General features: G+C 37.3%; 2 protein-coding genes across 3 annotated transcripts in view; both read right to left on the reverse strand.

Moving 5' to 3' along the window:
* Positions 1–9,634, reverse strand: part of cilp2 (cartilage intermediate layer protein 2) — a 28,304-nt gene extending 18,670 nt beyond the window's left edge. Inside the window, exon 1 of one of the 2 annotated variants that reach the window (XM_022669599.2) lies at positions 9,176–9,634. In XM_022669599.2, the coding sequence (XP_022525320.2) occupies positions 9,176–9,233 (58 nt within the window). In that variant the 5' untranslated portion in view covers positions 9,234–9,634. The remainder of the gene's footprint in view (positions 1–9,175) is intronic. The other variant, XM_007252625.4, reaches the window with a different exon arrangement.
* Positions 9,635–14,701: 5,067 nt separating this feature from the next.
* Positions 14,702–27,533, reverse strand: part of yjefn3 (YjeF N-terminal domain containing 3) — a 76,112-nt gene continuing 63,280 nt past the window's right edge. The window contains exons 3-6 of the mRNA XM_007252626.4: positions 23,681–23,791; positions 18,193–18,306; positions 17,950–18,100; positions 14,702–15,728 (exon numbers count right to left, since the gene is read on the reverse strand). Coding sequence (XP_007252688.1) covers positions 15,532–15,728; positions 17,950–18,100; positions 18,193–18,306; positions 23,681–23,791 — 573 coding nt within the window. The 3' untranslated portion in view covers positions 14,702–15,531. The remainder of the gene's footprint in view (positions 15,729–17,949; positions 18,101–18,192; positions 18,307–23,680; positions 23,792–27,533) is intronic.

The raw sequence follows: 27,533 nt of genomic DNA on the forward strand, positions 1-27,533 counted from the left end.
TTTTTGCATTAGTTTTCTGGTGCCTGTGTTGCCCCTAAACACTTTTAACTGCAAAGACATGAACAAACCACATCTTGGCTGGATTTTCTCAGTCAGCTAGAATGGCTTTTATTTAACTTGTCAAAGGTTAATAACTTGAATTTCTTGCCACTTGAGAGCATCAGTTGTAAAGTTTGAAGAGGTAGAGTTGGTATACAGTGAATAGCCCTATTTGAGTAATGTTTTAACCCATATTATGGCAAGAACTACTCAACTAAGTAAAGGAAAAAAAATTGTTACCTCTGTTGTCCATAAGTGTTACCAGCCTCAGAAACCGCAAGTTACCTAATTGCTTCCCAGAGTATTTTGGTTTGTTTAACACTTTAAAATTTTACTACATAATTTCTTATGTGTTTCTTCATGGTCTAGATGACGAAAAGATAGCAAAAACAAGACAAAAATACAAATATTGAACGAAAGGGTGTGTCAAAACTTTGGACTGGCACTGTACATAAAACAACCCCTAAAATATCCAGGCAATCTCACCAAACCATCATAAAACAAGGCACTTTACAATCCATCATATCATCAAGCACACTGTCACAAGAAAATCGTAACATGAAAAAAAAAACAGTCTACTGGGAAATTTACTGGAAAAAGCCTGTAAAAAACTGTTTTTTTTATATTGTGTGTTTCCACAATCTGCAGAACAGAAAACCAGGGTCTTGCTATATTTATACAGTATATTGACCAGCACATATTGAAGCAGTATATCAAAGGTGTCCTGTGGTACATGGCGCCAAGAGATTATCAGCTTTTAAACCCTTTTTAAATTATTTAGGTTATGGGGTAGGACCATGAGCATCCATGAGCATCACTGAGCCTTGGGTGCACATGAACCAAAACCTAGATGTCTGCTAGTTGTTAAATGTGAAGTGCTTGTGTGTATCTGCCATAATAATAATACTTAATACAATATCCACTGAAGCATGGTTTCCACAAGACCTACAAAGGTATCCAATAAGTCTTTGTAAGGTTGTTGTATAACCCTTATGAGCACCAGCAAGCCTTGGGCACCCATGGCTCTGTCGCCAGGTCACTGTCAAGACCTGCCGTATGTTTAAATTAGGAGCTTGTCTCAGTGTCTCAGATTCTTAGGCATACCAATTGTCTGTTTTCAATAATCAAATTCAAGATCTGAGTGTTTTCTCACTGTACTTTAATGAATATGCTTAGCTAGCATAAAGCTAAAATAACAATGCTGTCCCCTTAAATGAGTTGCTGGTTTACCTTCACAGTGTAAACCTGCAGGTCTGTAGTGTCTGCTAAGACGCACAGAGCACCAAGATTAAGTGCATGCCTTTTGCGTGTTTAAGCCGTGCAAGGTGTATTTTTTGTGCCCTCATGATATCAAAGACACACTGACACACCCTAAATCCAGCTGCACAATGCCTAATTGACCACTATAGGTCGCTAAAATAGGGCCCATAAACGATATGCTGTTAGTATACGGTACTATATAATGCTACTGAGGTTTGCAATGACTGCTTATACTTTTTAAAAATTTTCTACTAATGATTATGACAATGCCATAATAGGGTGCTATCAAGTCATCAACTCGATGAACACTTATTATACAGTGGTTTTAGTTGTAAATTCTCATTGTCTTTTATATGATATATGCGGCTGTTAAAGGTCTCTTTCCACCAAAATCCACTTTTTCTTGTTCTTTGTATAATACTATAGGTCTCTCTGAGAAACTGTTTCTCAGCCTCGTCTGCAGTAGCTAGTGAAAGAAAAGCCTAAAACTACAACTACATGACTACATGGCCTCACCCACCTCGGCTCTGGACCGGCCACAGGCCCCGGGCCATGAGGCGGCGCTTCCCATTGAAAATGAATGGGATACGTTGCTGTGCGTTGTCGCAACGGAGCAGTGTAAATGCACCGTAAGGGGCTTCGCCGTGGTGAAACTGAGACTACAACTAGACATTTTAAAATGAATTTAAAAACGATGGAATGAGACCTTTAAATGTTCTCGACGGAATGATAATCCTCAAAAGAACATCCCAGAAAAGCATATTGTGATAACATACAGCATTATGAGAAGTTTTAGAGAAGGTGCTTCTTTTTTACCAGAGACAATGGCAAGTTTATTTGCCCATTCTTTAAGAAGTAGGTTTTAATCTTCAGAGACATTAGAGAGGATTCCACCAACAAATGGGAATATTATACAATTCCAGTGTGTTTTTTTTAGCGTGTTCAATCTGACCATTCTGACACATTTCCAAAGGGCCTCATTTTTAGAAGATTTGCCAGGAGTGACCCTCAATAATTCACTTAACATCCATCTTCCCTCTAATACTAAGTTAGCACAGTAATAGGAGACCACTGAAATAGTGTTCACAGTGCACAGGTGTTGGCATGGGGGGTGCGAGTTATTAGCTCTGAAAATTTATGTTCCAGTGGAAACAATATGTTACAGACAGCCAGAAGAATGCCAGCATCTTTGAGCACTGTGAGCAGCGTGTGTCCTCTTAACTTAGCCCTCATTCCCTCATAACAAAGAGGCGACTGCTGCGTTTATTCTGGGAAGCAGAGGACGCTCAGGCGAGGCAATTTTAGTTCCTGTGATCACGGCAGCATTTTTCCACTTTTATTACACAACAAACATAGTTTTAGCGGATTTACCAGGGCCCTTCCAGATCCTCCTGACGTCACCTTCTAAAGTCTACACTGCGTCTGCACCCCTGTGGTCAATTTGCACAGGTACAAATTGTCTGTTCATGCAATTCATGCTATTTATGTTTATAGGCGATCTTTTTTATAACCTTAGGAGTTTAACCTTTAATATAAGTGTATTTAGAGGGTTGCTGCTGCTGCTATTGCCAGGAACCGGTAAAAATAGGGCATTCTTAAAGTTCCCTGCCAAAAAAAAAAAAAGAGACGTAGAACATCTCCGTCAGATAAGGGAGATCTCTCTCTTTGCCAAAACTCACCTGGCACAAGTACAATCCTTTCCACAGGTCTGGAAGTTGTTTCGGCCTCCCAGACGCTCCAACAAGTCAACAATCTCATGTTATGTAAGGTTTTGGATGAACTGGGGTTTGTGTGGTGGTGCATTGCAGACTACAACACTGTAGAACAATATTAGCATGGCCCGGCTAAGAAACTTAAGATCACCTGCTGCCTTAAGGTTTTAAGTGAAATCAAATCGGATCTTCTATTTGTTTTAATTATGATTCTATGTCTAGTTTTGTTAGTTAGGGTTGACCATTTTAGTCCTGGGTGGGCAGATTCCTGCACAGTTTAAAGTTTAAACCATGTAAAAATAATAATGGCATGGCGCTTTTGTACGTAAGCAATTAATCATCGTACAAAATAAAACCGAATACATGAGGGAAGCCTGAAGGAAACGACTACACACTAATGGGGATTGATGAAGGGGGAAGACTCATTACGTCTCAGTATGGAAACAGGCAATCAATCACTGTACAAAATATGTATAACAGAACACATAAGAAAAGGTAGCCTGAGGGAAACGACTACACACTGACGGTGAGCGAGGAAGTGTAAAAACACACCTAGCATGTAAAAATACAGTAGTTTACAGTGCATACACAAACTGTATGTCAATATGTGTGTCAATGAATCAAGTCAGCTGACTTACTTTTACAGTTATTTTATGAGAAACATGAGAAAAATGGTTAAATCAAGGAACTGTCAAATGACAGCAGATGTTCTCCTAACTCAAAATACATTAGTTATAATTGACTAGCCTTTGAAAGCTCTTACACATAGAGCTTAAAAACCTTAAAGTCGAAAGTCAGACAGCTCACGAACTCTAGATAAAATCGCAAAAGTTAATTTAACTTTAAGAATTAATATCAATGAAAAAAATCAATTATCATAACTGATTGCTCAAACGTTTTTTTTCTACAGTGAGTGCGACTACGTTGCGGACAGCATTACGCTTAAGTGCAATAACAGGGTTGGCACCGGGAAGCTCTTTTTTACGCCTCCTGGCATCTCATTCTAGCCCAGTAACAAGCGTCTGTTTGTTCGGAATCAGGAGCGCTACCTCAGACGGGAGCCGGGGCCAGCTGTTAGTCTCCCGACCGCATTCCACATCCCATCATGTATTAGTGAATGTGAACGAGAGCCAGGAAGGGCGGGTGTATTTGAGCGTGTATGTGTGTGTGTTTACGCTCAGCCTGTAGACACTCTATGGAAGACATGTGGAAGTAGTTTTGCCGCTCTGGCTCTGTACCCTGTGCTGAGGTGAGCTCAGATGTTGAGGTTCGAGGTCCGATGTGTCTGATTAGGTTGGGGGTGATGAGATTAGAAGCCACCCGACTAAACATTCCACAGTTTTGGGTTTGATCAATTTGGTCTGATGCATCTGCGCTCCATTATACCAAATTGAACTGTCTCCGAGCCCTGAATAATGACAGAATGCTAGTCGCAATGGGAATTTCGTTCCGTTTTTATCTTACAGTCCACACATCAATGAGATACATACGCGCTGACGTCGCTTAGTGCAGAAGAACATTTCTAGATGTTCACCCAGATAGCACCTAATCCACTGGCTGGGAGGGGAAATTTACGACACGTAGCCTCTCGAAAACTCGCTTTGATTCCGTTCCTTCTTCCAGCTCTCGCTTCTTGCTCCACATCAAAGTGCCTGAGATAGATATCCTCCTCCAGGGGAATCAAGGGTAGTTGGGTTAAGCTGGAGCCAGAGGCGAGCATCTGGAGAATTAATTGTTTAAACGGGGCAGATGAACGGGGCGGCAGTGTTTACCTTAGTTGTGTGGAAAGTGGCCTCGCCCCGGCCCGACCTGGCCTGGCACGAGCCGTGGCAGCGTACAGCTCACTACGCTCATTACTGAATGACTGAGCGACATATGGTTATTTAAAACACTGATTTAAAGTCTGAGCCAGTGTCCTCCACCGGTTTTCCATTCCGCCGGAGCTCCAGCTGTCTCCTGTCATTAGGAAACAGGTAATAAATTCCGCAAGAGGTTGAGGCGGAGCGGAGATGGGAGCGAGTGACAATGGATGGGAGCGAGATGGGACAGGAAGATGGAGAATCAGTTATCTGTTACCCACTCATAGATATTACATCCAAACGTAAATAAGTGGGGTGGAACTGGGGTCGGAATTTTATTTCGGGCTCCTAAACTGTGTACATTTCTCAGACTTTAATAGACCTTAATGTTTTAGTGGTTAGTATAAAAATAATTACAGATTATAGAATTTAAAAAAACAGAATCATGTTAATTAAAGTGTTTCCTTTTAAGCTAAAAACTAGGGTTTCTTTGCCACAACGTCATCAAAGAACCAGTTTTAGTTATTCTGAAGATATGAAATGATCTTTTAAATTGTTGGTTCTTTGCAAATCATTGGATTTAGTGTGAAGAACCTCCAGAAGATCAGAAGAGATTCAAAGAACCTTTAAAAAAAGATAGAGATTGCAGTGTTTTTTGTTTAGTTTGAATTCAGGGTTAGAATGGAAGGAATTACCGATAGAACTCATAGAAATCAACAGAATCATATTTATCTCTGTCTCTTGTTTTAAGCTAAAAATACGAAGGTTTCTTCGATGCAACATAATCTTTCAAACTGATGGTTCCTTACAGTAAGCTTATTTTGTGTAACTTTCTTTAAACACTCTTTTAATGGATTCAGAACAAAATCTCTTAAATAATGTCTTGTTTCAAATGACAAACTTCTAAGTTTTAGTCTTTAGGTAGTTTTTAAATCTTTTAAAATTTTCTGTTTTTTACAAACCATTAAATGTAGTGTGAATAATCTCTAGAAGTCTCTTTAAAGAACCTTTAAAAAAGGCAGAGATTGCAGTGTTTTTTGTTTAGTTAGAATTCAGGGTTAATAAGGAAGCAATTACAGATAGAACTCAAACAGAATCATATTCATCTCTCTCGTCTCTTGTTTTAAGCTAAAAATGAAAAGGTTTCTTCGATGCAACATAATCTTTCAAACTGATGGGCACATTTTCAGACATTTTACACATTTTACAGAACACGTAACAGATAGAATTCCTAAAACTCAACAGAATCATATTCATCTCTGTCTCTTGTATTATGCTAAAAATGCAACATAATCTTATAAATTGATGGTTCATTTCAGAACAAGTTTGTTTTGTGTAACTGTCTTTTAATGGATTCGGAACAAAACACGGATTTATATTCAGATCAGATGTCTTGTTTCAAATGGCAAACCTCTAAGTTTTAGTCTTTAGGTAGATTTTTTGAACTTTTATTTATTTTTGTTCTTTACAAACCATTTGAAAAAGAACCTTTAAAAAAGGTAGAGATTGCAGTGTTTTTGTTTTGTTTGAATTTGAGGTTGGTATGGAAGAAATTACAGATCACAAACAGAAACATATTCATCTCTGTCTCTTTTAAGTTTTAAGTTAAAAATGAAAAGTTTTTTTTCCATGTGACATATTCTTTCAAATTGATGGTTCCTTTAACTCCGTTAACTTGTTTCAACAGCAAACTTCTAAGTTTTAGTCTTTAGGTATTTTTTATTATAATTTTTTTTTTGTTCTTTACAAACCATTGAATTTAGTGTAAAGAACCTCCAAAATTCCAGAAATAATTTTAGATAAGACTCCCCATACATATACTTATTAAAATAACAAAGGGGCAAAAAAATTATTTGTGAGAAACAATAACAAAGTATTCTTTCACATAAAATAACTATTTTGGGCTTCTTTTAAGCTTTTATAAGCATAAATGTCTGTTAGTTTTATGTCATTTTCCTTTTTACACTGTTTTAATGGACTTGGAAGAGATATATAGTGTTGCAAATATATTTGTAAATACTAATTAACCCTTTGGCAATATGAACTGCAATTGATAAACATTCTTCAGGTTTAAAATTCTTATTAACTAGTGATTTATCAGTGTTAAAAAAAGAAACGATGAGTTAATGATTTGTTAACATTTTTAGGTATGAATATCCATGCTGATAATTAAGTGTCATGTGTAAATGTTTGTTAATATTCAAATTCTGATCACATCTACTGATCATTAGTTAAAAATACATTAATGGAAGTTAGTATAAAGTGTTACCAAGGTTTCTTTGGTGTCACATCTTTGAGGGACATTTTTGAGTTGTAGTTCTCTAAAGACCTTTTAAATTGATGGTTCTCTAAAGAACATTGCACAGAGAATGAGTGTGAAGAACCTCCACTAGTTCAAAAATCAGAAATTGCAGTGTTTTGTTTTTATTTGTTTTAATTTGGAATTTTATTCTGTTCTTCTAAGAGTGTGAACGATTCTCAACCTTTACTTGTTTATTGAGTTTGTGGTTGTTAATAGTTCGTGAGACACTAAAACAATCACTTTAGGTTTCCAAAAAAGACATTTTAATTGATTGGTTCTTTGGAGTGGTGGTTGAAAAAGAGGTCTTTGAGGAACCACAGATGGTCCACATGTTTTCTCTATCCCCATGTGTTGTGAGATTTTAGACTGTAGGTAAAAATCTGGATGGTCTAAAGGGTTCCTGAGGTCTGGTTTTAGGAACCATGCCTTTAGGCATATACGTCGGAGGATTAGGAACCTTTCTGAGCTTTAATTGAGCCTTTCCAATTATTTTACATATAATTAAAAATGATTTTATTTAAAGTGACTTCATGAATGAATAGATATATGTCTAAATCAAAACGTTTTTGGTTTTAATGTACAGTTACAAATTTATAAATAAAAAAGCAAGGAAAAAAGGGTGAAAATGTTAATATATAGTTATTTGTTAGAAAAAAACTCTATTGATGATCTGAGTTGAGTTGAGTTGAGTTGAGTTGAGTGGCATTTTTAAAGAACTACTACATAATGTAAAATGTCTAGGATCAAGTCTTGAACTGCTATTAAACCACTGATTTATAGAATCATTTTGTATTTGAGATATATAAGCATAAAGCACCTTCCTAATGCCTAAATTTAAAAGTTTTAGAACCGTCCCCTAAATTGGTATGGAACCAACCACTACGTGAAATCTCTTCTTTTAAACGTTATTTTTTAGGAAGCAAAATTGGTTCTATTTATCTATTGGTTTTACTTTATACACAGTTTAAAATAAATTGTTTAAAAGGTTCTTGGATATTAAGTTGTTCCTATGACTTTATGAAGGTTCTTCATATTTAAGCATCTCATTTCATTAAAGGCATCTCATTTCAGCTACTGTATGATTCTTGAAAAAAAAACAAGTGTTTTTTTTTTTTTTTCTTTAGAACAGCTTTTATTGCCTTATTTTTATTTTAAAAGTGTGTCTTTAACTGGAAAGCAGCTGTCAATTGATGTATTTGGTCCATGCTTAGTAATTTTTCAATAAAAGTGAATTATCTTATTGAAATTAGGACCAAGTAACTGTGGGAAGAAATTAGGGATTAAAATGTTGGGATTGCACAAATACATTCACCTTCTAATTTGGTTTAAGATCTACTGTCAATCAAACAAACCAGATTTGGCCAGTTTCTGAATAAACCATATCTGAATAAAACATAATTTTGCTGTCCAATAAAAGAAATAAATAAATCTGTGCAAAACGCTTATATTCAAAGAAAGGCAAAAAAAAAAAAACTCTGAACTTTTAATGTTTTTTAGACTTTTAATGTCTAAAAAAGTTCAATGAAAAAAGTATTAAATTTAAAAGGTAATTTTGGAGCATTTCTATTGGTCTATTCATTACTATATTCAAAAAAAATATTGTGAGTAACAGATGCTGTGTCCCCTTTTGATTTTTGATTAAAAATGGACAAAAATTGAGATATATATATATATATATATATATATATATATATATATATATATATATATATATATATATATATATATAAGTTAACACCAAACATTAAAATCACACTGCAATATGAATCTGCTTGATTTAAATGCTTGATTTAACATTTCCCTTAAACAATATATATGATATGTATTAAATATTACATAAATTAAAGTATACTGTACGTAAGTCAATTCATGCTTTGATAGAATTCGAATCTAAATCACATGGAAATCATCAGCACCTTTGAGTCCAAATGCATTTATCTACACACACACACACATGCTCCCTTTTTCTACTTTCAATGTCCAAATTCACCGATTTTTTTAATTCACCCCTCATTAAAAATCTTATTAAAGCATTAAATGCAGTAATTAAATTACTGACATACCTTGTGCCAGAGTGAGGACGGAGCACAGTGCCAGTGCCACCCTGGTCCACTTGCTCATGGTGCCAGTCTCACAGGAAAACTTCAGCAGGATCTTCTTCTACTCAGACGGTTGGGAAAAAGAAAAAAAGTTCTGAGCTGAGTTAAGAGGAAAAGTTTACACAGGTGGTTTAAGTTTCTACTGTCCTTCAAAGCAGATCTGATGAATGTTGCATATTTTCGAGAGAACAGAGTTTTAAAAGACAGGCAGTGTGCGGACAGTGGTCCAATCCAGCCCCCTCTGGCGCGCCATTGGTCAGAGCTCGTCTGAAAAAAGGCAAAGGCGGGAGACTGGATGCTGGTGCATCACCACTAATAAAAAAGGCTGTTTGGTTAGTATGGCAGGAATGTTTGTTCATTTTGTGTCATTTTCCTTTTCTACACTCTTTATTAGGGTCTATATAAAATTATATTTTCATCTCAGGAGCTTTGTTTTAAGCTGAAAACTACACTGGAAGGAATTTTTGACATTTTTTTTCTGTCACAGCTTTACTGCTGTATAATAAACTAACTCCTACTGCACTGAAAACCCATACGTTGTTTAAACTCAAATGATTTAAGTCTGTTTTACATAAAATTGGATATTTTGAACAATACTCAACTATTTTGAGTTTGTTGAACATTTGTGGGCACATATAAACATTTAAACTGAGACCTATATATCTCTATTAGACTCTATAAACACATTAATCACATGTTATAATGGATTCATAGGGCATTATAAACATCCCCTTTAAATATTTATAAAAATGCACAACCTATTATAGTCACGTTTATTATGCATTCTCAACTGTGCCCATAATACATTATAAGCTTTGCTTATAGTATGTGTGTTAAATAGTATAATAATCTGGTCACACAAAATAAAGTCACTTTAGTTGGAGCCCACAAGACAAGAACAATTAATGAGTGGTTATATATAAAAATATTTAGAGCATCATACAGGGTGTGTTTGTAAGTTGAAAGCTTTTTTAATCATAATGCATAATTCTGAAGGACTGAGTTCCCTGGAAATGAAGTATAACATGTTTTAAACACAGCTAATAATGCATTATGACCGAATTCATAGTGCATAATAAACTTGGCTATAATGGGTTATAAATTTCTATAAATATGTACAGCCATGTATATAATGCTATATGAATGCATTATGATGTGTTATGAGTATGTTTATAGAGTATTTATATAGCCTATATATATATATATATATATATATATATATATATATATATATATATATATATATATATATATATATATATATATATATTCAATACAGCTAAAAATTATAGCATGCTGTGTTAAGTCAAGGCAGCTTTGTTGAGGTTTAAGGTATTGACATATATATCTTCTAAACGCAGCTGATAATGCATTATGATCACAGTTCATAATGCATAATAAACATAGCTATAATGTGTTATGTGTTATTTTTTTATAAATATTATCACCATGTTTTTATCATAATGTTTTATGGATGCATTAAATTGTGATATAAGTATGTTTGTAGAGTCTAATAGACATCACATTGGTAAACAGTGTTACTACACCAGTGCACCAGCAGAGTGTGAAGGTTCAACTAGCAGGGTAAGAGCACAGTTTTGCTCAAAATATTGCAATGCACACAACATTATGGGCAACATACCAGAGTTCAAAAGAGGACAAATTGTTGGCGCATCTGTGACCAAGACAGCAAGTCTTTGTAATGTATCAAGAGCCACGGTATCCAGGGTAATGTCAGCACACCACCAAGAAGGATGAACCACATCCAACAGGATTAACTGTGGACGCAAGAGGAAGCTGTCTGAAATGGATATTTGGGTGATAACCCGGATTGCTGCCCAAATCACGGACAATAGATTATTGTGGTCTAAAAACAGGTGTTTCAGTTTAATTGTCCAACCCCTGTAGGTGTGATTATTGCAGATTAAAAGATCTGAAATTTCAGGTATAAAACATAAAAAATAATAATATTATTTGGAAACTGTTGTGAAAGAAGGCTCCTAAATTCTTCAAAATATGGAATTTATCAAACAGCGGAACAGAACATCCTCAGTATCACTCTCAAGTGTCGAGCCAGGGCTCAGTAAATTACAATTAGCTGCTCTCGCCCTCGCAGTAAAACATTTTTACGTGGCAGGTAAGGACAGCTGTAAACACATGCTTGGACTGTACGAGATCTCGCACGACAAGTCTCGGGCTCCCCCCGTCAAGGACTCTGACTGACATTAAACACTCGCATTGTTTAAATGTTCCCAGACAGTAAGACAATAGCAGATGGTCCACTTATGGTTCAGTTTTCCAGCTTTAATGAGCGCTGATTGCACGACGCTCCAAAGCCAAAGAGGGAAGCGGTGTCGTGTTCCGCAGCAGGCAACAAACACTTCAGACTGGAGTCATGTGCTCTTGTGAAACCCACAGCTCATACCTCATAAGCAGTGATGATGATAATGATGTTTAGAGATGGCAGATATCCTAATGTGCTGGCAGGAAGAGCTCGGAGCATGTGAAAATTGTGGTGATCCATTATGGGAAGGGCATTTTAAAAAAAAAAATATTGTTTGAAGATGTTGCTCAGCAAAGAACATAATGTACACTGAACTGTGTACAAAACATTCCCCAAATTTTCTCTTGCGGATTCAACTTAAAAAACTTAAAAATGTCAACAGAAGTTTTGCATTTAGTGTTTAAATTACAACAATTATCAAAAACATCAGCTATTGTTCACTGATCCATTACTTTCCCCGGACCTGTTTCGTCTATGGACACTACGGACTTACACTGTAAACCCATACATTGTTTGAACTCAGATGATTTAAATCTGTTTTACATAAATAAAATTGGATATTTCTAAACTTTACTCAACTATTTTGAGTTAGTTGAACATTTGTGGGCACATATAAACATTCAAACTGAGATCTTTGAGTTGAACCAACTCATAATAACTGAGTTTAGTCTGCTGCCATTAACAACTTCTTTTCCATTGGCTTCTGTCACAATCTATTTGCATACTGGGTGTGTCCAACAGTTTCTTACAGACACTCACCATCAGTGTGTAGTGATTCCCCCGGGGCTACCTTAGAAATAAATCAAGTTTCCCTTTAGTTGTAATAACTTTATGTTTTAATTTATGCTAACTCAAGTTTTCATTCCCCATTACTTAAAAAAATTGAGCAAACCAGCTGCATTAAAAAAGTTAAGTAAACTCAACTTATCCAGTCTTACAGTATAACAAAAATAAAATAGTTAAATCAACTTCCTCTTTAGTTGTAATAACTTGATGTTCTAAGTTATGCTAACTTAACTTTTCATGGCCCGTTTCCTAATTTTTTTAAAAGGAAATTCAATTAATCCGGGCTAGTGTACCAACAATTCCTCTTCCTTTCACACCACAGTCGCACGCTCATCTTCAACCAACCGTGGATATTTCCTGTGCTCACTGAATGCTCACCTGAATTCTAATCCCCTTCACCTGTGACTGATTAATGATTCCCTTCACCTGTGTCTGTGTGTATTAAAGGCCTTTTTGTTGCACATGCCTTTTGATAGATATTGTCGAAACGTCTGTCGGTTTTCCGACATAAAAAAAAAAACACGAATCCCATCATACTTACATGCTCCAGTATCAAGTCAGAAGTATCAACTTATGAGGTGGACTTTAACTCTTAGAACCCTAGGCTGTTTTGGTGTGTTTTTTTTTTTTTTGTGGTTTCGTTTTTGTCAGTTTAGGTCTCCTTCAGGTCTTATAACACAGTAATTATATCAGACAGACACATGAGCCATGAGCTCTTTTACTTCAGAAGTCATACGCCTGCTCAAAAATCTAATCATTTAAAATGTAAAAGGAAGCAGAATTGTTATATTTGCCTGGAACTGAACATGTTTTGGTTAAAATTTTACGCGCCTGTTTTTTGAATGTATAGACTTTAAATATATTCACACCTAAGCTATCTTTTTAAAAATGGTTACATTAGAGTGTATGAAAGTTAAAAGCATAAGAATATTGATGATAGTTCATTACATGGCTTATTATTACTTTGACAAAATACATGGAGAGCAACAGGCGGAGTTATTTTTCTAGATAATCACACCTCTAGGATACATGTAGATTACTAAAAACCACCTGACACTCAGAGCAGCCTATACCTTTCAGTATTTTCAGTATCAGGACACACAAAGAAAACTATATACAAAAATGTTTAGTGCAGAATAACTGCTTAGTAAAAATGTGCAAGTAAAATAAAAACTATATAAAGTAGTGCGCAGCATACCTAGCTTTAGTTTGAGTAAAGCAGGTAGTTTTACACTTTTTCTGTGGACACTTTTGAGTCGTTTACTGATATTATTTGGTTTGAAACATCATAGAAATATGTTTGAAGCACTAACAATAAATATTATTGGTTGGGGAAGGAGATCTCCCATTTTTTTATGTGTTTTTCTCAATGGGTTTCTTATTGATGCTTTACGCACTGGGATGTCATCACTATTTTTAGAAAGCTTAAGTCCCGCCCTTTCTAGCCATATATGGATTATGTTGATGTGTGAAGGGATTCCTGAGTAATTAAGCTGAAAACACAAGGTGCCATTTTGGACGTAAAATCCGTCCGTAGGGTTCTAAGGGTTAAGGGAGCAGTAATTTAAATCTGGCACTTGTTCTGCATATTGTATCAGAATTTCATGATGAACAGAGCAGCAGAAATGCTTCAAAATGACTTTGAACAAATGTGTAATTTCACTAAAGGTTAATGGTTTAAAGAAAGTTGAAAGAAAGTTTTTCCTTCTACTGTAACGTTGCAGTTTTGGAGTCTGTTACGTAACGGTGATGATATGCAATATACTGTATATACTGTAAAATGAAAAATAGGAAAATGGGTTCCATGCTAAACAGTCAAATGTCCTGTTAAAAAAAAAAATCACAGACCCAAATATTTCTCTGCCTCCCTTTCAGTCTAAACACCTTTTCATATTTTCCTTTGTTGCCATATTGAGTGCACATGACTTTAGCTGTCAGTCATCCAGAGGCTGCTGCTCTGGGTGTTCGGAGATTTGAAAAACTGAATTGATTTTCATAAAACAGATGCAGCCAAGCAAAGACAAAAAAGCTGTTAAATTGAATAAATATAGTTATAGAATCTCATTTCTTTTTTTGGATAACCTTTGGTGACCTGTTGTTAAAGAGATAAAGTTGATGATGGATAGAAAGATGTCCTAGAACAGCCTTTTCTCCAAACTGGGTGTTTCCTCCTCGAACTGTAGTGAGGGAACAAAGGCTCATTCTTAATGCCCACGCCTTTTTCCTGACTTTGAGTAAATCTCCGTGTAAAGATAATATACTCTCGGGTCTAAAGATGTTTTTAACTTCCCCTTGTTCCCAAATATTGGCGATCTAACTGAAATTTCCTATTGTCAGTCTGTCCAAATGTGGCGGCGAACAACCATTAATCTTGAAGTCCAAAAGACCTGTGGGTTAGAAGCATGTCAATGCACAGGACGTTAACGTTTTCATAGAGAATTTATTTGGAATTCAGGGTCTGAAATGGCCATTAAAATACAACCTATCCAAACTACAGCTATGCACTGGTCCATTTAACCATACAAAGGGGTTTAGCTTCAGCCTGCTGGGATAACGTGGAGCCTTTCTAGGTGGCTAGTTTTCAAGCATTTTCAAGTTTTAGAAATGAAAAAGAAAGAAAAAAAATCTGTAATGTACAGTTTTTACTACAGCTATTATAAAAAACAGCCCATGGAAGTACACTAAAAACTGAGGATCTATCAAATCCATCAATGCTTTCAGTTTCCATCCACACATATCAAACCAAAACCACCGCTTTTTGAAAACTCTGACATTAAACAAAAGTTTTTCCTTACACTGCATTTGCACATTTGTGTCCTCAGAAAAAAAATCAGAATTGCTGTTGGAGATTCCTATATTTTTTAGATATATCCAGATATGTGTGGATGGATCATAGATGCTTTAAATGCTTTAACCAGTTTTTAAGAAATTTACAGCCTTTACACTCTCAATATAGGTATGTTTTTTTAACTATAAATAAATAAATAAAATGAACATAATGAAGAAATAAAGCCGGGATAAATTTGAAGTGCATCATTCTCTTAAAAATAAAAAATATTCCATTTTCAAGCAAACACAAAAAGTAACTTCAGTTCCACACGGTATCTAAACATTGCATTTGCAACCACAACAGTCTCAGCGCACGTAAGTCTAAACAACAATGTACCACACTAACAACCTATAAAATACAAAAGAAGTTTAGTAGAGTTTATCCTTGTTTATCCAAAATATGAACTTTGTAGTGCAAGGGTTACAATTCTATAAGGCATTCTGTGCCTGGAAACTCGGGCAGGTTGAGTTCGTATTTTTTCTGCATGTCGTACGGAAGAAAGCGTCCAGCCAAAAAGTGCTTCCCAGAGAAACTTGTGGCGCACTTTTTGGGGACCGTCAGCGAGATGAGAACTTCTGGAGCTATCCCGTCTTCACTGGCTTCATCTACGTCCCAGCCTTCAGAGAAAACCACAGGAAAAAAAACACAATGTTTATAAATCTATAACATAAACAAAACCACAGAAACACACTGGATACCACAGAAACACAGTGGATACCACAGAAACACTGAATACCACGGAAACACAGTGGATACCACAGAAACACTGAATACCACGGAAACACAGTGGATACCACAGAAACACTGAATACCACGGAAACACACTGGATACCACAGAAACACACTGGATACCACAGAAACACACAGGATACCACAGAAACACACTGGATGCCATAAAAACACTGGGTTCTCTAATCACTTTGGATGCCACATAAACACACTGGGTAGCACAGAAACACAATGGATACCACATAAACACACTGGTTACCACATAAACACACTGGATACCACATAAACACACTGGATACCACAGAAACACACAGGATACCACAGAAATTCACTGGATACCACAGAAACATACAGGATACCACAGAAACACTGATACCCTCGGAACAATGGATACCAAAGATACTCACTGGATACCACAGCAAAACACTGAATACCACAGAAACATACTGTATACCACAGAAACACACAGGATACCACAGAAACACACTGGATACCACAGCAAAACACTGAATACCACAGAAACACACTGTATACCACAGAAACACACTGTATACCACAGAAACACACAGGATACCACAGAAACACACTGGATACCACAGAAACACACAGGATACCACAGAAACACACTGGATACCACAGAAACACACAGGATACCACAGAAACACACTGGATACCACAGAAACACACTGTATACCACAGAAACACACAGGATACCACAGAAACACACTGGATACCACATAAACACACTTTATACCACAGAAACACACTGGATACCACAGAAACACACTGTATACCACAGAAACACACAGGATACCACAGAAACACACTGGATACCACATAAACACACTTTATACCACAGAAACACACTGTATACCACATAAACACACTGTATACCACAGAAACACACAGGATACCACAGAAACACACTGGATACCACAGAAACACACTGGATACCACGGAAACACGCAGGATACCCCAGAAACACACTGTATACCACAGAAACACACTGTATACCACATAAACACACTGTATACCACAGAAACACACAGGATACCACAGAAACACACTGGATACCACAGAAACACACTGGATACCACGGAAACACGCAGGATACCCCAGAAACACACTGTATACCACAGAAACACACTGTATACCACAGAAACACACTATATACCACAGAAACACACTGTATATCACAGAAACACACAGGATACCACAGAAACTCACTGTATACCACAGAAACACACAGGATACCACAGAAACACACTTTATACCACAGAAACACACTGTATACCACAGAAACACACGGAATACCATAAAAACACTAGGTTCTCTAAACACTCTGGAAGCCACATAATTACATTGGATACTACAAAAACACTAATATGACAAATACAATATACAACAGAAATCTGGATACAAAAAGAGACATACTGGTTGCCACAGAAATCCTAGAAACAAAAAAAAATAATATATACTACAGAAACACTGGAAACCACATAAACACACAGGATACCACAGAAACACACAGCATACCACAAAAACACACTGGATACCAGAGAAACACTGGATACCACAGGAACACACTGGATACCCCAGAAACATACAGGATACCACAGAAACCCCTCATATCACAGAAACACTGCATACCACAGAAACACACTGGATAACACATAAACACACTAAATATCACAGAAACACACTGGATACCACAGAAACACTGGGTTCTGTAAACACTCTGGATGTCACAGAAACACTGGATACCACACAAACACACTGGATACCCCAGAAACAAACTTGATACCACAAAAACACACAGGATACCACATAAACACACTGGACACCACAGAAACACACTGTATACCACAGAAACACTGTGCTCGTTAAACAATCTGGACGCCACATAAATACATTGGATACCACATAAACACACTGGATAGCGCAGAAATCCTAGAAACCAAATTAATTTCCATATATTACAGAAACACTGGAAACCACATAAACACATTTTATACCACAGAAACCACAGAAACAATAAAACGCTGAACATCACAAAAATCAGCCACTCACTTTAAAATACTTTTCCAAAAGAACAGAAAGAGAAGTTACCTGAAGGCATGTCCACACTGGCGATGGGTATCTTCACCTGTTTCAGAGTGACCAAAATTCCAGAATAGGGCTCCTTCACATCCTTCAGGTCCGTTTCTGGGCCCAGGATAGCGTCAATCACCAGATTATAGGCATCGTTTATGAGCTGCACCTGAACAGTGAGATCAGAGCAGAACGAACGAGGTTTAGACAGAATTGCCGTCAGTTTATCTCCTGAGTCTCTCGTGGCAGGAAAACACCCACCTCAGTCGGAAGATAAGAGAGGAAGGGAATGTCCATCTTCTCGCACTGGACGGTGAAGTCCTGATGTAAGCTGTGGGAAGAGCGCTTTGGATAAAAGATAGTGGGTTCGTACTCCTGAAAGAAAAAAAGAGCAGGAAACAGAATATGGATTAGCTGTAGGGCTCGGAGCTATGGAGTCTCTAAATCTACAGTAGTCAAGCTCCTCTGGGCCTCGTCAGCTACTCAGAGAAAAACGAGAGAAAACTGGAAAAGCAGACACGTTTGACCACACGTGAAGCGAACGGCAGACGCTGAAACTCCATAAACACACTTTGTCTTCACTGCACTATTTAGTTTCTGCTGTTGATGAGCTAGAAGACTCTGAGGAATGCGAGCCCACAAATCATGACACACCATTAGCCTATTCATTTACTTCTCTACTATTGATAAAATGAAATGAGAATCTTGAGCGTGAGATATGAGATGTGAGATGGTTTTTCAACACTGGATCCCATAGAAACACTGGTGCTGAAGGGAGGAACTACCTATCCAGTTATGTTCTTACACTTGTAGTAAGTAGTGTTAAAGTTATTGTCTCTTGTGCTTGGCCATGTGACTTGGGAGCAGTGATGGTATAGTTACTTTAAAAAAGTTACTTTATGGATTACTTGATTTTAAAAGTAACTAAGTTACTTTACAAGTTACTTTCAGCAGCTGCAGACACCACCTTCCTCCGCCTTAGTATAAAAATTATAACCAGTTTTGCCTATACTCCCTTTATTGGAAAATGTATTTTTAAAAGCAACAATGTATCTCACATTTAAAGTTGAACTATTTCCTGAAAACAGAAGTTTTTACAAAAATAAAAGACCACTTCTCTTGAATTATTTAACATAAATAATTGTTTTTATAAAAAATATAAAGCAGTGTCTGTGTGTGTTTGTGTGTGAGGTGGGGAGAGAGGGGGGTCGCTGTGTGTGTGAGTGTGTGAGGTGGAGAGAGAGGGAGAGGAACGCACAGTGACTTGGATAAGTAACTTTAATCTGATTACTGGATTGGAAATAGTAACGCGTTAGATTACTCGTTACTGAAAAAAGGGTCAGATTAGCGTTACTAAGTAAACATAGATTGGGAGTTAGCATAGATCAAGAGGTGAAGTGAGTATTGTGTCCCATCACTTTTGCCATGTTCCATAAAATCTAACAGGCATTGTGACGACATGCGGGATACTTCTGTAGAGCCTCCTTTAATGAATATGGATGTGATTACTGCCAGAAGCACCTGTTTGTTTGCATAGACAACTGTAGCCAGATGCTGCCGTTCACAATCATTATCATTAGCCCTCAAACTCATTGAAGCTGTCTTGCCATGAGCATGTTGGACAGTCTAGAAGATTGTCTACACAGTCTACACTGCTATCCCATGACTTTTTGCATGTCATTGTTTATAACACCAGTACAAATGTACTTTGTGGTGGCATTTTTAAAAACAAAGGTTTAATAACAAATCAAATACAACAGTTTATCTTTAACTATAAACCCACATTTTACCACCAAACCAGGTATTGAATCGTCTACATTTGTGCACACAGTACCAGTTAAAAGTTTGGAGACACTTGAATTTTATATATTTTTTCATTATTTAAACATACAGTATGTTTTAATCCATATTATGGCAAGAAGTAAAAAAGTTAATCTTGGCAAATTTCAAGAACTCACAATGACCCTTAAAAATGGTGTGATGAAACTGGCTCTCATCAGGACTGCTCTCCTCGTGGAAAAAAAGACCAAGAGTTCCCTCTGTTGCATAGGACAAGTTCATCAGTGTTATCAGCCTCAGGAACAACAAGTTAACAAATAAAATAAGAGAAAAAAATGCCTAAATGCTTAACAAAGTATTTTACTGCATGATTCCTTATGTGTTCCTTCATAGTCTGGATGACTTTAGCGATAATTTACAATGTAGAAAAAATAAATAAGTAAACTTATGCTTTGTCCAAGCTTTTGACTGGTACTGTATGTCTATATACATGTCTGTAAACATAATGCATAAAGCTACTGAGTTAGTGGAATCCCAGCAATGCTGCAGCCATACTGCAGGAATTATGGGATGTAATAACTCCACCACAGGTTAGTCTTCTGGGTGCTTTTAATCTACTGTTTTATGAACACTGTGGTTTTAGCCTCTCTAATTATCTGGAGTACCATTTAGCCCCAGTGTTTAGAGCAGAGCAGAAGTATGTCATGTGATTTTAGATGGCACTGACTAACACTGAGAGAAAGAGAGAGAGAAAGAGATAGAGAGAGAGAAAGAGAGAAATAAAGAAAGAGAACAACCCTGAAACAACAACAACAAAAAAAACTATTATTCGTTGGATAAGAGGATGTAAAATTGTTGTATGCATTCCCAGAATGCTATAATATAAAACTGACCGCTCTCTTGAGTCTCCAGCCAAACCACAGTCCCTCAGAAATAGCTAAATGATCACTTTAGCAGATCGTGTCAATATGTTTCCAATAGCTGAATACTGATACTCCATAAATTTATCATCTCTAACACATGTGGGGAAGTTACATAGAAACATTATATTCTAAAGCACAAATCCCGTCCTTTTTAAAGTAGGATTTGTGCGGAATAGAGGCCAAAGGTCTTCTTAATAGTCCACAGCAAAGTTCTTTAAAGTTTATACAAACACTGTGTGTTTACTCATTTTAACGTTTCATTTATATTTTCTCATACAAAAATCAAGCTATTTGGACGTATCCAGGAATTTCATGCACCCCCCCCCCCCCCCCCTCGTCACCTTGGGATAACCCCGTCTGTTTAAGAAAGTATTCTTTGGTGTCAGTGACATCACAATTAGGGATGCATTGGTATCATTTTTCTCCAACCGATAATCTGTGTAAGTACATATTTTTTTGTTCTCAACAATACCTACACAGATACCTACGCCAATACCTACACAGATACCTATACTGATACCTATGCCGATGCCTATACCGATACCTACGTCGATACCTATAATGATACCTACACAGATACCTATGCCGATACCTATACCGATACCTACACAGATACCTACACTGATACCTATACCGATACCTACACAGATACCTACACTGATACGTACGCCAATACCTATGCCGTTACTTATACCAATACCTACACTGATGCCTACACAGAAACCTAAACTGATACCTACATTGTTACCTTCACGGTAACTATACTGATACCTACACAGATACCTACACAGATACCTACACTAATACCTACACAGATACCTACACAGATACCTACACTGATACCTACACAGATACCTACGCCGATACCTATACGATACCTACATCGATGCCTATACTGATACCCACACTAGTACCTATGCCGATACCTACACAGATACCTACACTGATACCTACACAGATACCTACACTGATACCTACACTGATACCTACACTTATACCTACACTGATACCTACACTGATACCTACACAGATAACTACACTGATACCTACACTGTTACCTTCACGGTAACTATACTGATACCTACACAGATACCTACACTGATACCTACACAGATACCTTTATAGATACCTACATTAATACCTATACGATATCTACACAATACTTATTCTGATACCTATACAGATACCTACACCAATAACTATACCGATACCTACACCTATACAATACCTACAGCAATACCTATACCGATACCTACACTGATACCTACATCGATACCTATACTGATACCTACACCGATTCCTACAACGATGCCTATGCCGCTACCTATACCTATAACAATACCTACACCGATGCCTACACCAATACCTATTCAATATGTATGCCAGTACCTACACCGATGCCTACATTGATACCTATACGATACCTATACAGATACCTACACGGATACCCATACCGATACCTATACAATATCTACCTCAACACCGATACCTACACTGTTCTCTTTATGGTAACTATACTGATACCTACACCGATTCCTACACAGATACCCATACCGATACCTATACGATATCTACCTCAACACCGATACCTATACTGTTACCTTTAAGGTAACTATACTGATACCTAAAATTTGAAAATTCGAAATTTGGGTGTCGTCCTCGACTCCACTCTTTCATTCACAGCACATGTAAGCACTGTTGTAAAAACAGCCTTCTTCCATCTGCGTAACATAGCTAAGATTAGACGGTCCCTCTCTCAATCAGCTGCTGAGCTCCTCATTCACGCATTCATCTCCAGCAGGGTAGACTACTGCAACGCACTATTGGCTGGCATTACCTCTTCTTCTGTCCACAAACTTCAAATGATTCAAAACTCTGCTGCTCGGTTGCTCACCTACACTCGCACTCACGATCACATCACACCTGTTCTTCAAGATCTTCACTGGCTTCCTGTTAAACACCGGATTCACTTTAAGATTCTCCTACTTACCTATAAAGCCTTAAATAACCTGGCACCTCCCTATCTCTCTGACCTTCTTCATCCCTACAAACCTTCCCGCTCTCTCAGATCCTCTACTGCTGGGCTTCTAAATGTCCCGTCATCCAATCGTCGTAGTTTCGGTGATCGGGCTTTCTCCAGGATCGCTCCCCGACTATGGAATTCTCTTCCAACTGCAGTTAAGCTATCTCCCACTCTTCCCATATTTAAATCAAGTCTTAAAACTCATCTATTCTCTCTTGCTTATGGTCTCTCTTCTGCTTAACATTATGTTTGATCTCACATACTATAGTACTGCTGAGTTGGAGCTCCACTGTAAATGTTGTACCTGTATTGTCTGTGTATTGTATATCTGTATCTTTGTACCAATAATTGTAAGCGTCTTTGGGTTTTAGAAAAGCGCTATATAAAAATAAAGTATTATTATTATGTATTACCTACACCGATTCCTACACAGATACCCATACCGATACCTATACGATACCTACACGATACCTACAGAGACTCAAGCAATCAGAAGTAATACGTCATAGTTGATAGTGTAAAGTAGTTCATTTTGTTGTCACATTATATTAATTATAAGTCTACTTTTAAATAGTAAATACAGGAAGTAAACAGGATTTAAAATGGTTTCAATAGTTAGCTTGAGGTTTAAAGCTTAAACTTTCCACCCTTACGTGGTAAAATACCAAGGTAATTAAAATAATGTTTTTAAATGATTACGTATCCTTGAAGCAAAACACAGGAGGTCACCATAAACTCACAAAAAAAAATCACAAAATTTGCAACTCTATGTCAACCACATAAAAAAGTGACAAATAAAATGATTAGGCTGGCAAAACATTGTGTGTAGTAATAAGTCTATTAAATATGATAAATAGAGTAAAAATTTGAACGGGAAGGCACAGTATTATATTACATAATGACCCTTATAATGTGACTGTAATGATGAGCAGTATTTTCCTATGCTGCTGCAGAGCACTCTGACCCACTGTTCTTTTGTGTCTCACTGTGTCATGGTGGGTCATGGTGGTCATTCAATACTCACAAATATGCGCAGGTGACGAGCGCACACCAGCCCAATGGAGCCATTCTGGTCCGGGCCACAAATAACCAGCACTGTGGGCTGTTTCTTAGTCAGGGAGCTCAGAGGATAGGCCTGCAGAGAGAGAGAGAGAGAGAGAGAGAGAGAGAGAGAGAGAGAGAAGCCAGGCGCTTTGTCACTGTCCGTCCTATCAATAGCACATCTGGGACAAAAGGGAGAGATGACATGGTATCTATAGCTTAAACCCATTCCAACCACACTGTAACAGATGTAACCAGTGGAAAACAAAGAGGAGTCAATACTACGGGACTTTAAATATCCCACTGTCTAAACTGGGCAGAGCGAGCGGCCATCACTGTTCATATTTTCCTCCCCGGCTCTCCGCTCTCTCTGCCTGAACCTCCGCTGAAAAATCCCTCGTGTCAAATTTACTGAAATCCAACCTGTGACAGCCCCAACCCCAGCCTGTTCCTCACACTCAAACAGACTGACTGTCTTCTCTGAGTGACTGCTGCTAACAAATACCTACTGAACAGCTTCCGCAAGGGGAGAGGAGTCAAATTCCATGTATAACTTCTGTTATAAGTGTAAATAAGTCATATCCTCTACAGAGACACATGTCTGTACACCCTAATCCTCACATTTACTGTTTATTTACTCAATGTGTCTGACTGAGATTATGAGGGAAAATGTTTAAATGTGTATACAATTGTATAGTACCAGTCAAAAGTTAGCACACCGTAACCCTTTGAACCCTAGGCTGTTTTAGTTTGTTCTTTTTCTTTTCGTTTTTTTTGTCAGTTCCTCTTTTCAGGTCTTATAACACAGTAATTATATCAGACAGACACATGAGCCATGAGCTCTTTTACTCCAGAAACCATACGTCTGCTCAAAAATATAATCACTTAAAATGTAAAAGGAAGCAGAATTGTTATATTGTCTTGGAACTGATCATGTTTTGGTCAAAATTTTACCAAGCTTTTTTTTTTTTTTTTACTTATTTTTGAATGTATAGACTTTAAATATATTCACACCTTTTCAAAAATTAGATCGTTAGATTAGAGTGTATATGAGTTGAAAGCATAAGAATATTGATGATAGTTCATTACATGGCTTATTATTACTTTGACAAAGTACATGGAGAGCATCAGGGGAAAGGAGATCTCACTTTCTTAGGTGGGTTTCTTGTAGATGCCTTTGTATCCTCAAGTGCAGTTTCAAAGAACATTAAAAGCATTATGATAAAACTGGCTCTCATCAGGATCTCCCCAGGAAAGGAAGACTAAGAGTTTTCTCTGTTGCACAGGATAAGTTCATCAGAGTTACCAGCCCCAGAAACTGCAGATTAACAAACAACACCCCAGAAAAAAACACCTAAACGTTTCACAGAGTATTTTGGTTGGTTTAAAACTTAAGCAACATAAGTTCACTACATGATTCATTATGTGGTCCTTCAAAGTCTAGATTGCTTCAATATTATTATATTTACAATGTAAAAAGAAAAGAAAAATCCTGATGAGAACCAGTTTAATCATAATGTTTTAATGTTCTTTGACACTACAATGGATGATACTTTCAGTGTTTTTAAAATCTTTTTGATTAGCTGACCTTTACTTGTTGAAGTCATTGCCAGCCTGCCCATTCAGGACAATTGTTCTCCTAAAGACTCCATTTCCCAGCATTCTCAGTCCATGCACTACAATGACTCAACTGAACACCAAGTGGCTCTGCAGCATTCAGCCTCGCCCACCTTCTGATTGCTTATTTCCCACACCTGTTTGTATCAGCATAAATAGTCCTTTTATTTCCTCTGTTTTCTGTCGAGTATTATCTAATTTTCTAGCTCTGTAACGACATGTTTTTTCTTGCTTTCATGCCTTATTGTTACCAATCCTTTTCTGCTTTTTGTCTCTATTTCTCTCTTGTCTGGCTCTATTGTTCTGCTGTTGGTCTTTAGTTACGATCTTGTTTCCCTCTCTGACTACTCTCTTGCCTTATTTCTTTACTCCTGATTGTTTTACTGTGTACTGAATCTGCTTCTGGCTCACTACGTTCTGGTATGTTGTTGTTTGTTGCTGCCCTTTTGTTCACTAGTTGTACATTGTACACCAATCCCTTTGGGATCTGTGTTTACAATAAACCTGTTGTTGTGTTTTCTAATCAGCACTTGTCTCACATTGTTTTGGCCCTGGTGACACTGGAAAGGATTAACTATTGTACTATTTTTGTTCATTGAGAAAAATGTATTTACCTCATATGTGACTCGCAGCACGTGGATTCTCAGTAATTCTCAGTGTCTGCAGTTGAATGGGGGTGAAGATGTGGTTGATTTCCTTGCGGGTAAGGAAGCGTGGCGGTAATGAAGCTAATGGCACCGGGGAGATGTATAATCAGCTAACAGGGATGTTCCATTAGGAATAATCAGCTGGTGAGGATGCTCCACTGGTGACTATCTGAGATACTGGGCTAAGAACATTTTATTTTAGCATTTCACATTTTTGGCTCTTTTTGGCTCTCACAATCACCGTTCCTCAGACATTCCTCTCGATACGAGTGATCTATCAGTGTGTTTTCAGACCTACAGCGGGTGTGTTTATGAAATGGAGAGCAGGACTCAGCGGGCAGACGCATGTTTATTTAAAATGCTTTTTTTTCCTCTGGCGTCTTTCTGTCCTGCTGTAGCCCCTGCACCTCCACTCCACCCTCACCTCTGCTTTGGAAACAGAAGGGCAGTAGAAGGTGCATTGGGCCCAGCAGCCAGAGGCTGTCTTGTTCTGTTCTTTTTACAGGTCTGCTGCTGCTGGGAGGAATGCAATGTGTAGTCCTCTCCTGCCAGGTTTGCTGAGGCTGCTGCTTCTGTTTGAATACACTAAGATCTTTCAGCTCTCTACACAAAACCCTCCTAACCATTCCATGTACTGATTTAACACATCTTTAATCCATCAAGTCGCTCACACTCTTTTTCCTTGGGAAAATCACGAGTACAGTCTTTAAGAATGCCGCCAGCTGACGTCAGAAAGATGCTGAAGGCTGGGATTTTAATTCAAATCGTTTATTCAGGTCGATGAGAAAATTCTAACATTGGCTTGCTGTCAACCTCAGATGTTGAATAGCGATTGAGTTTTTGGGTGAAACTGAAAATCGAGTTGACATCAAGGCATAAAGCTGACTCGCCATCAATTTTTAACCCTTAGAACCCTACGGACGGATTTTACGTCACTTACGTTACTTTAAGTTAGAAATGGCAGAACTTACTCTTTCTAAAAATAGCAATGACATCCCAGTGTGGTCAAGCATCTACAAGAAACCCATTGAGGAAACATCTAAAAAAGCTTGACTTCAAAGCCCACTGTTGGCTTCATATGAAGCCTCAATGTAAGATAGAAGTTGAATTTAATGAGAAATTAAAAATTGTGTTGACACGAAAGATTAACAGTGGCTTCACATCAAGTTCTAACATTAGGTAGAAGTTGAGTTCTGGTTAAAAATGAAAATCAGGTTGCCCTCAAAACCCAATACTGGCTTGATGTCAACCCCCAGTGTAGAATAGACATAGATGGCTTTTGGCTTTAAATTAAGTTCTTACGTTATATAGAAGTTGAATTGTGGTTGGAAAAGAAATTCGGGTTGACATTAAAGCCTATTGTTGGTTCGACATCAAGCTCCAACGTTAGACAAAAGTTGATTTTTGGTTGGAAATGAAAGATTTACTTCTATTAAGGTTGTAGGTTTACGTCAAGCCCATTTTCTTTTTCAGCATTAAAAAAAGGTTGGATTCTGGTTACCTGACACCGTGGTTTCAAACAGACAATGTTTTTCAGTCAGACAGACATTGGGTTTTGATGACCAAACAAAC

The sequence above is a fragment of the Astyanax mexicanus genome, chromosome 16, assembly GCF_023375975.1.
Source record: "Astyanax mexicanus isolate ESR-SI-001 chromosome 16, AstMex3_surface, whole genome shotgun sequence".
In the NCBI taxonomy this organism is placed as follows: domain Eukaryota; kingdom Metazoa; phylum Chordata; class Actinopteri; order Characiformes; family Acestrorhamphidae; genus Astyanax; species Astyanax mexicanus.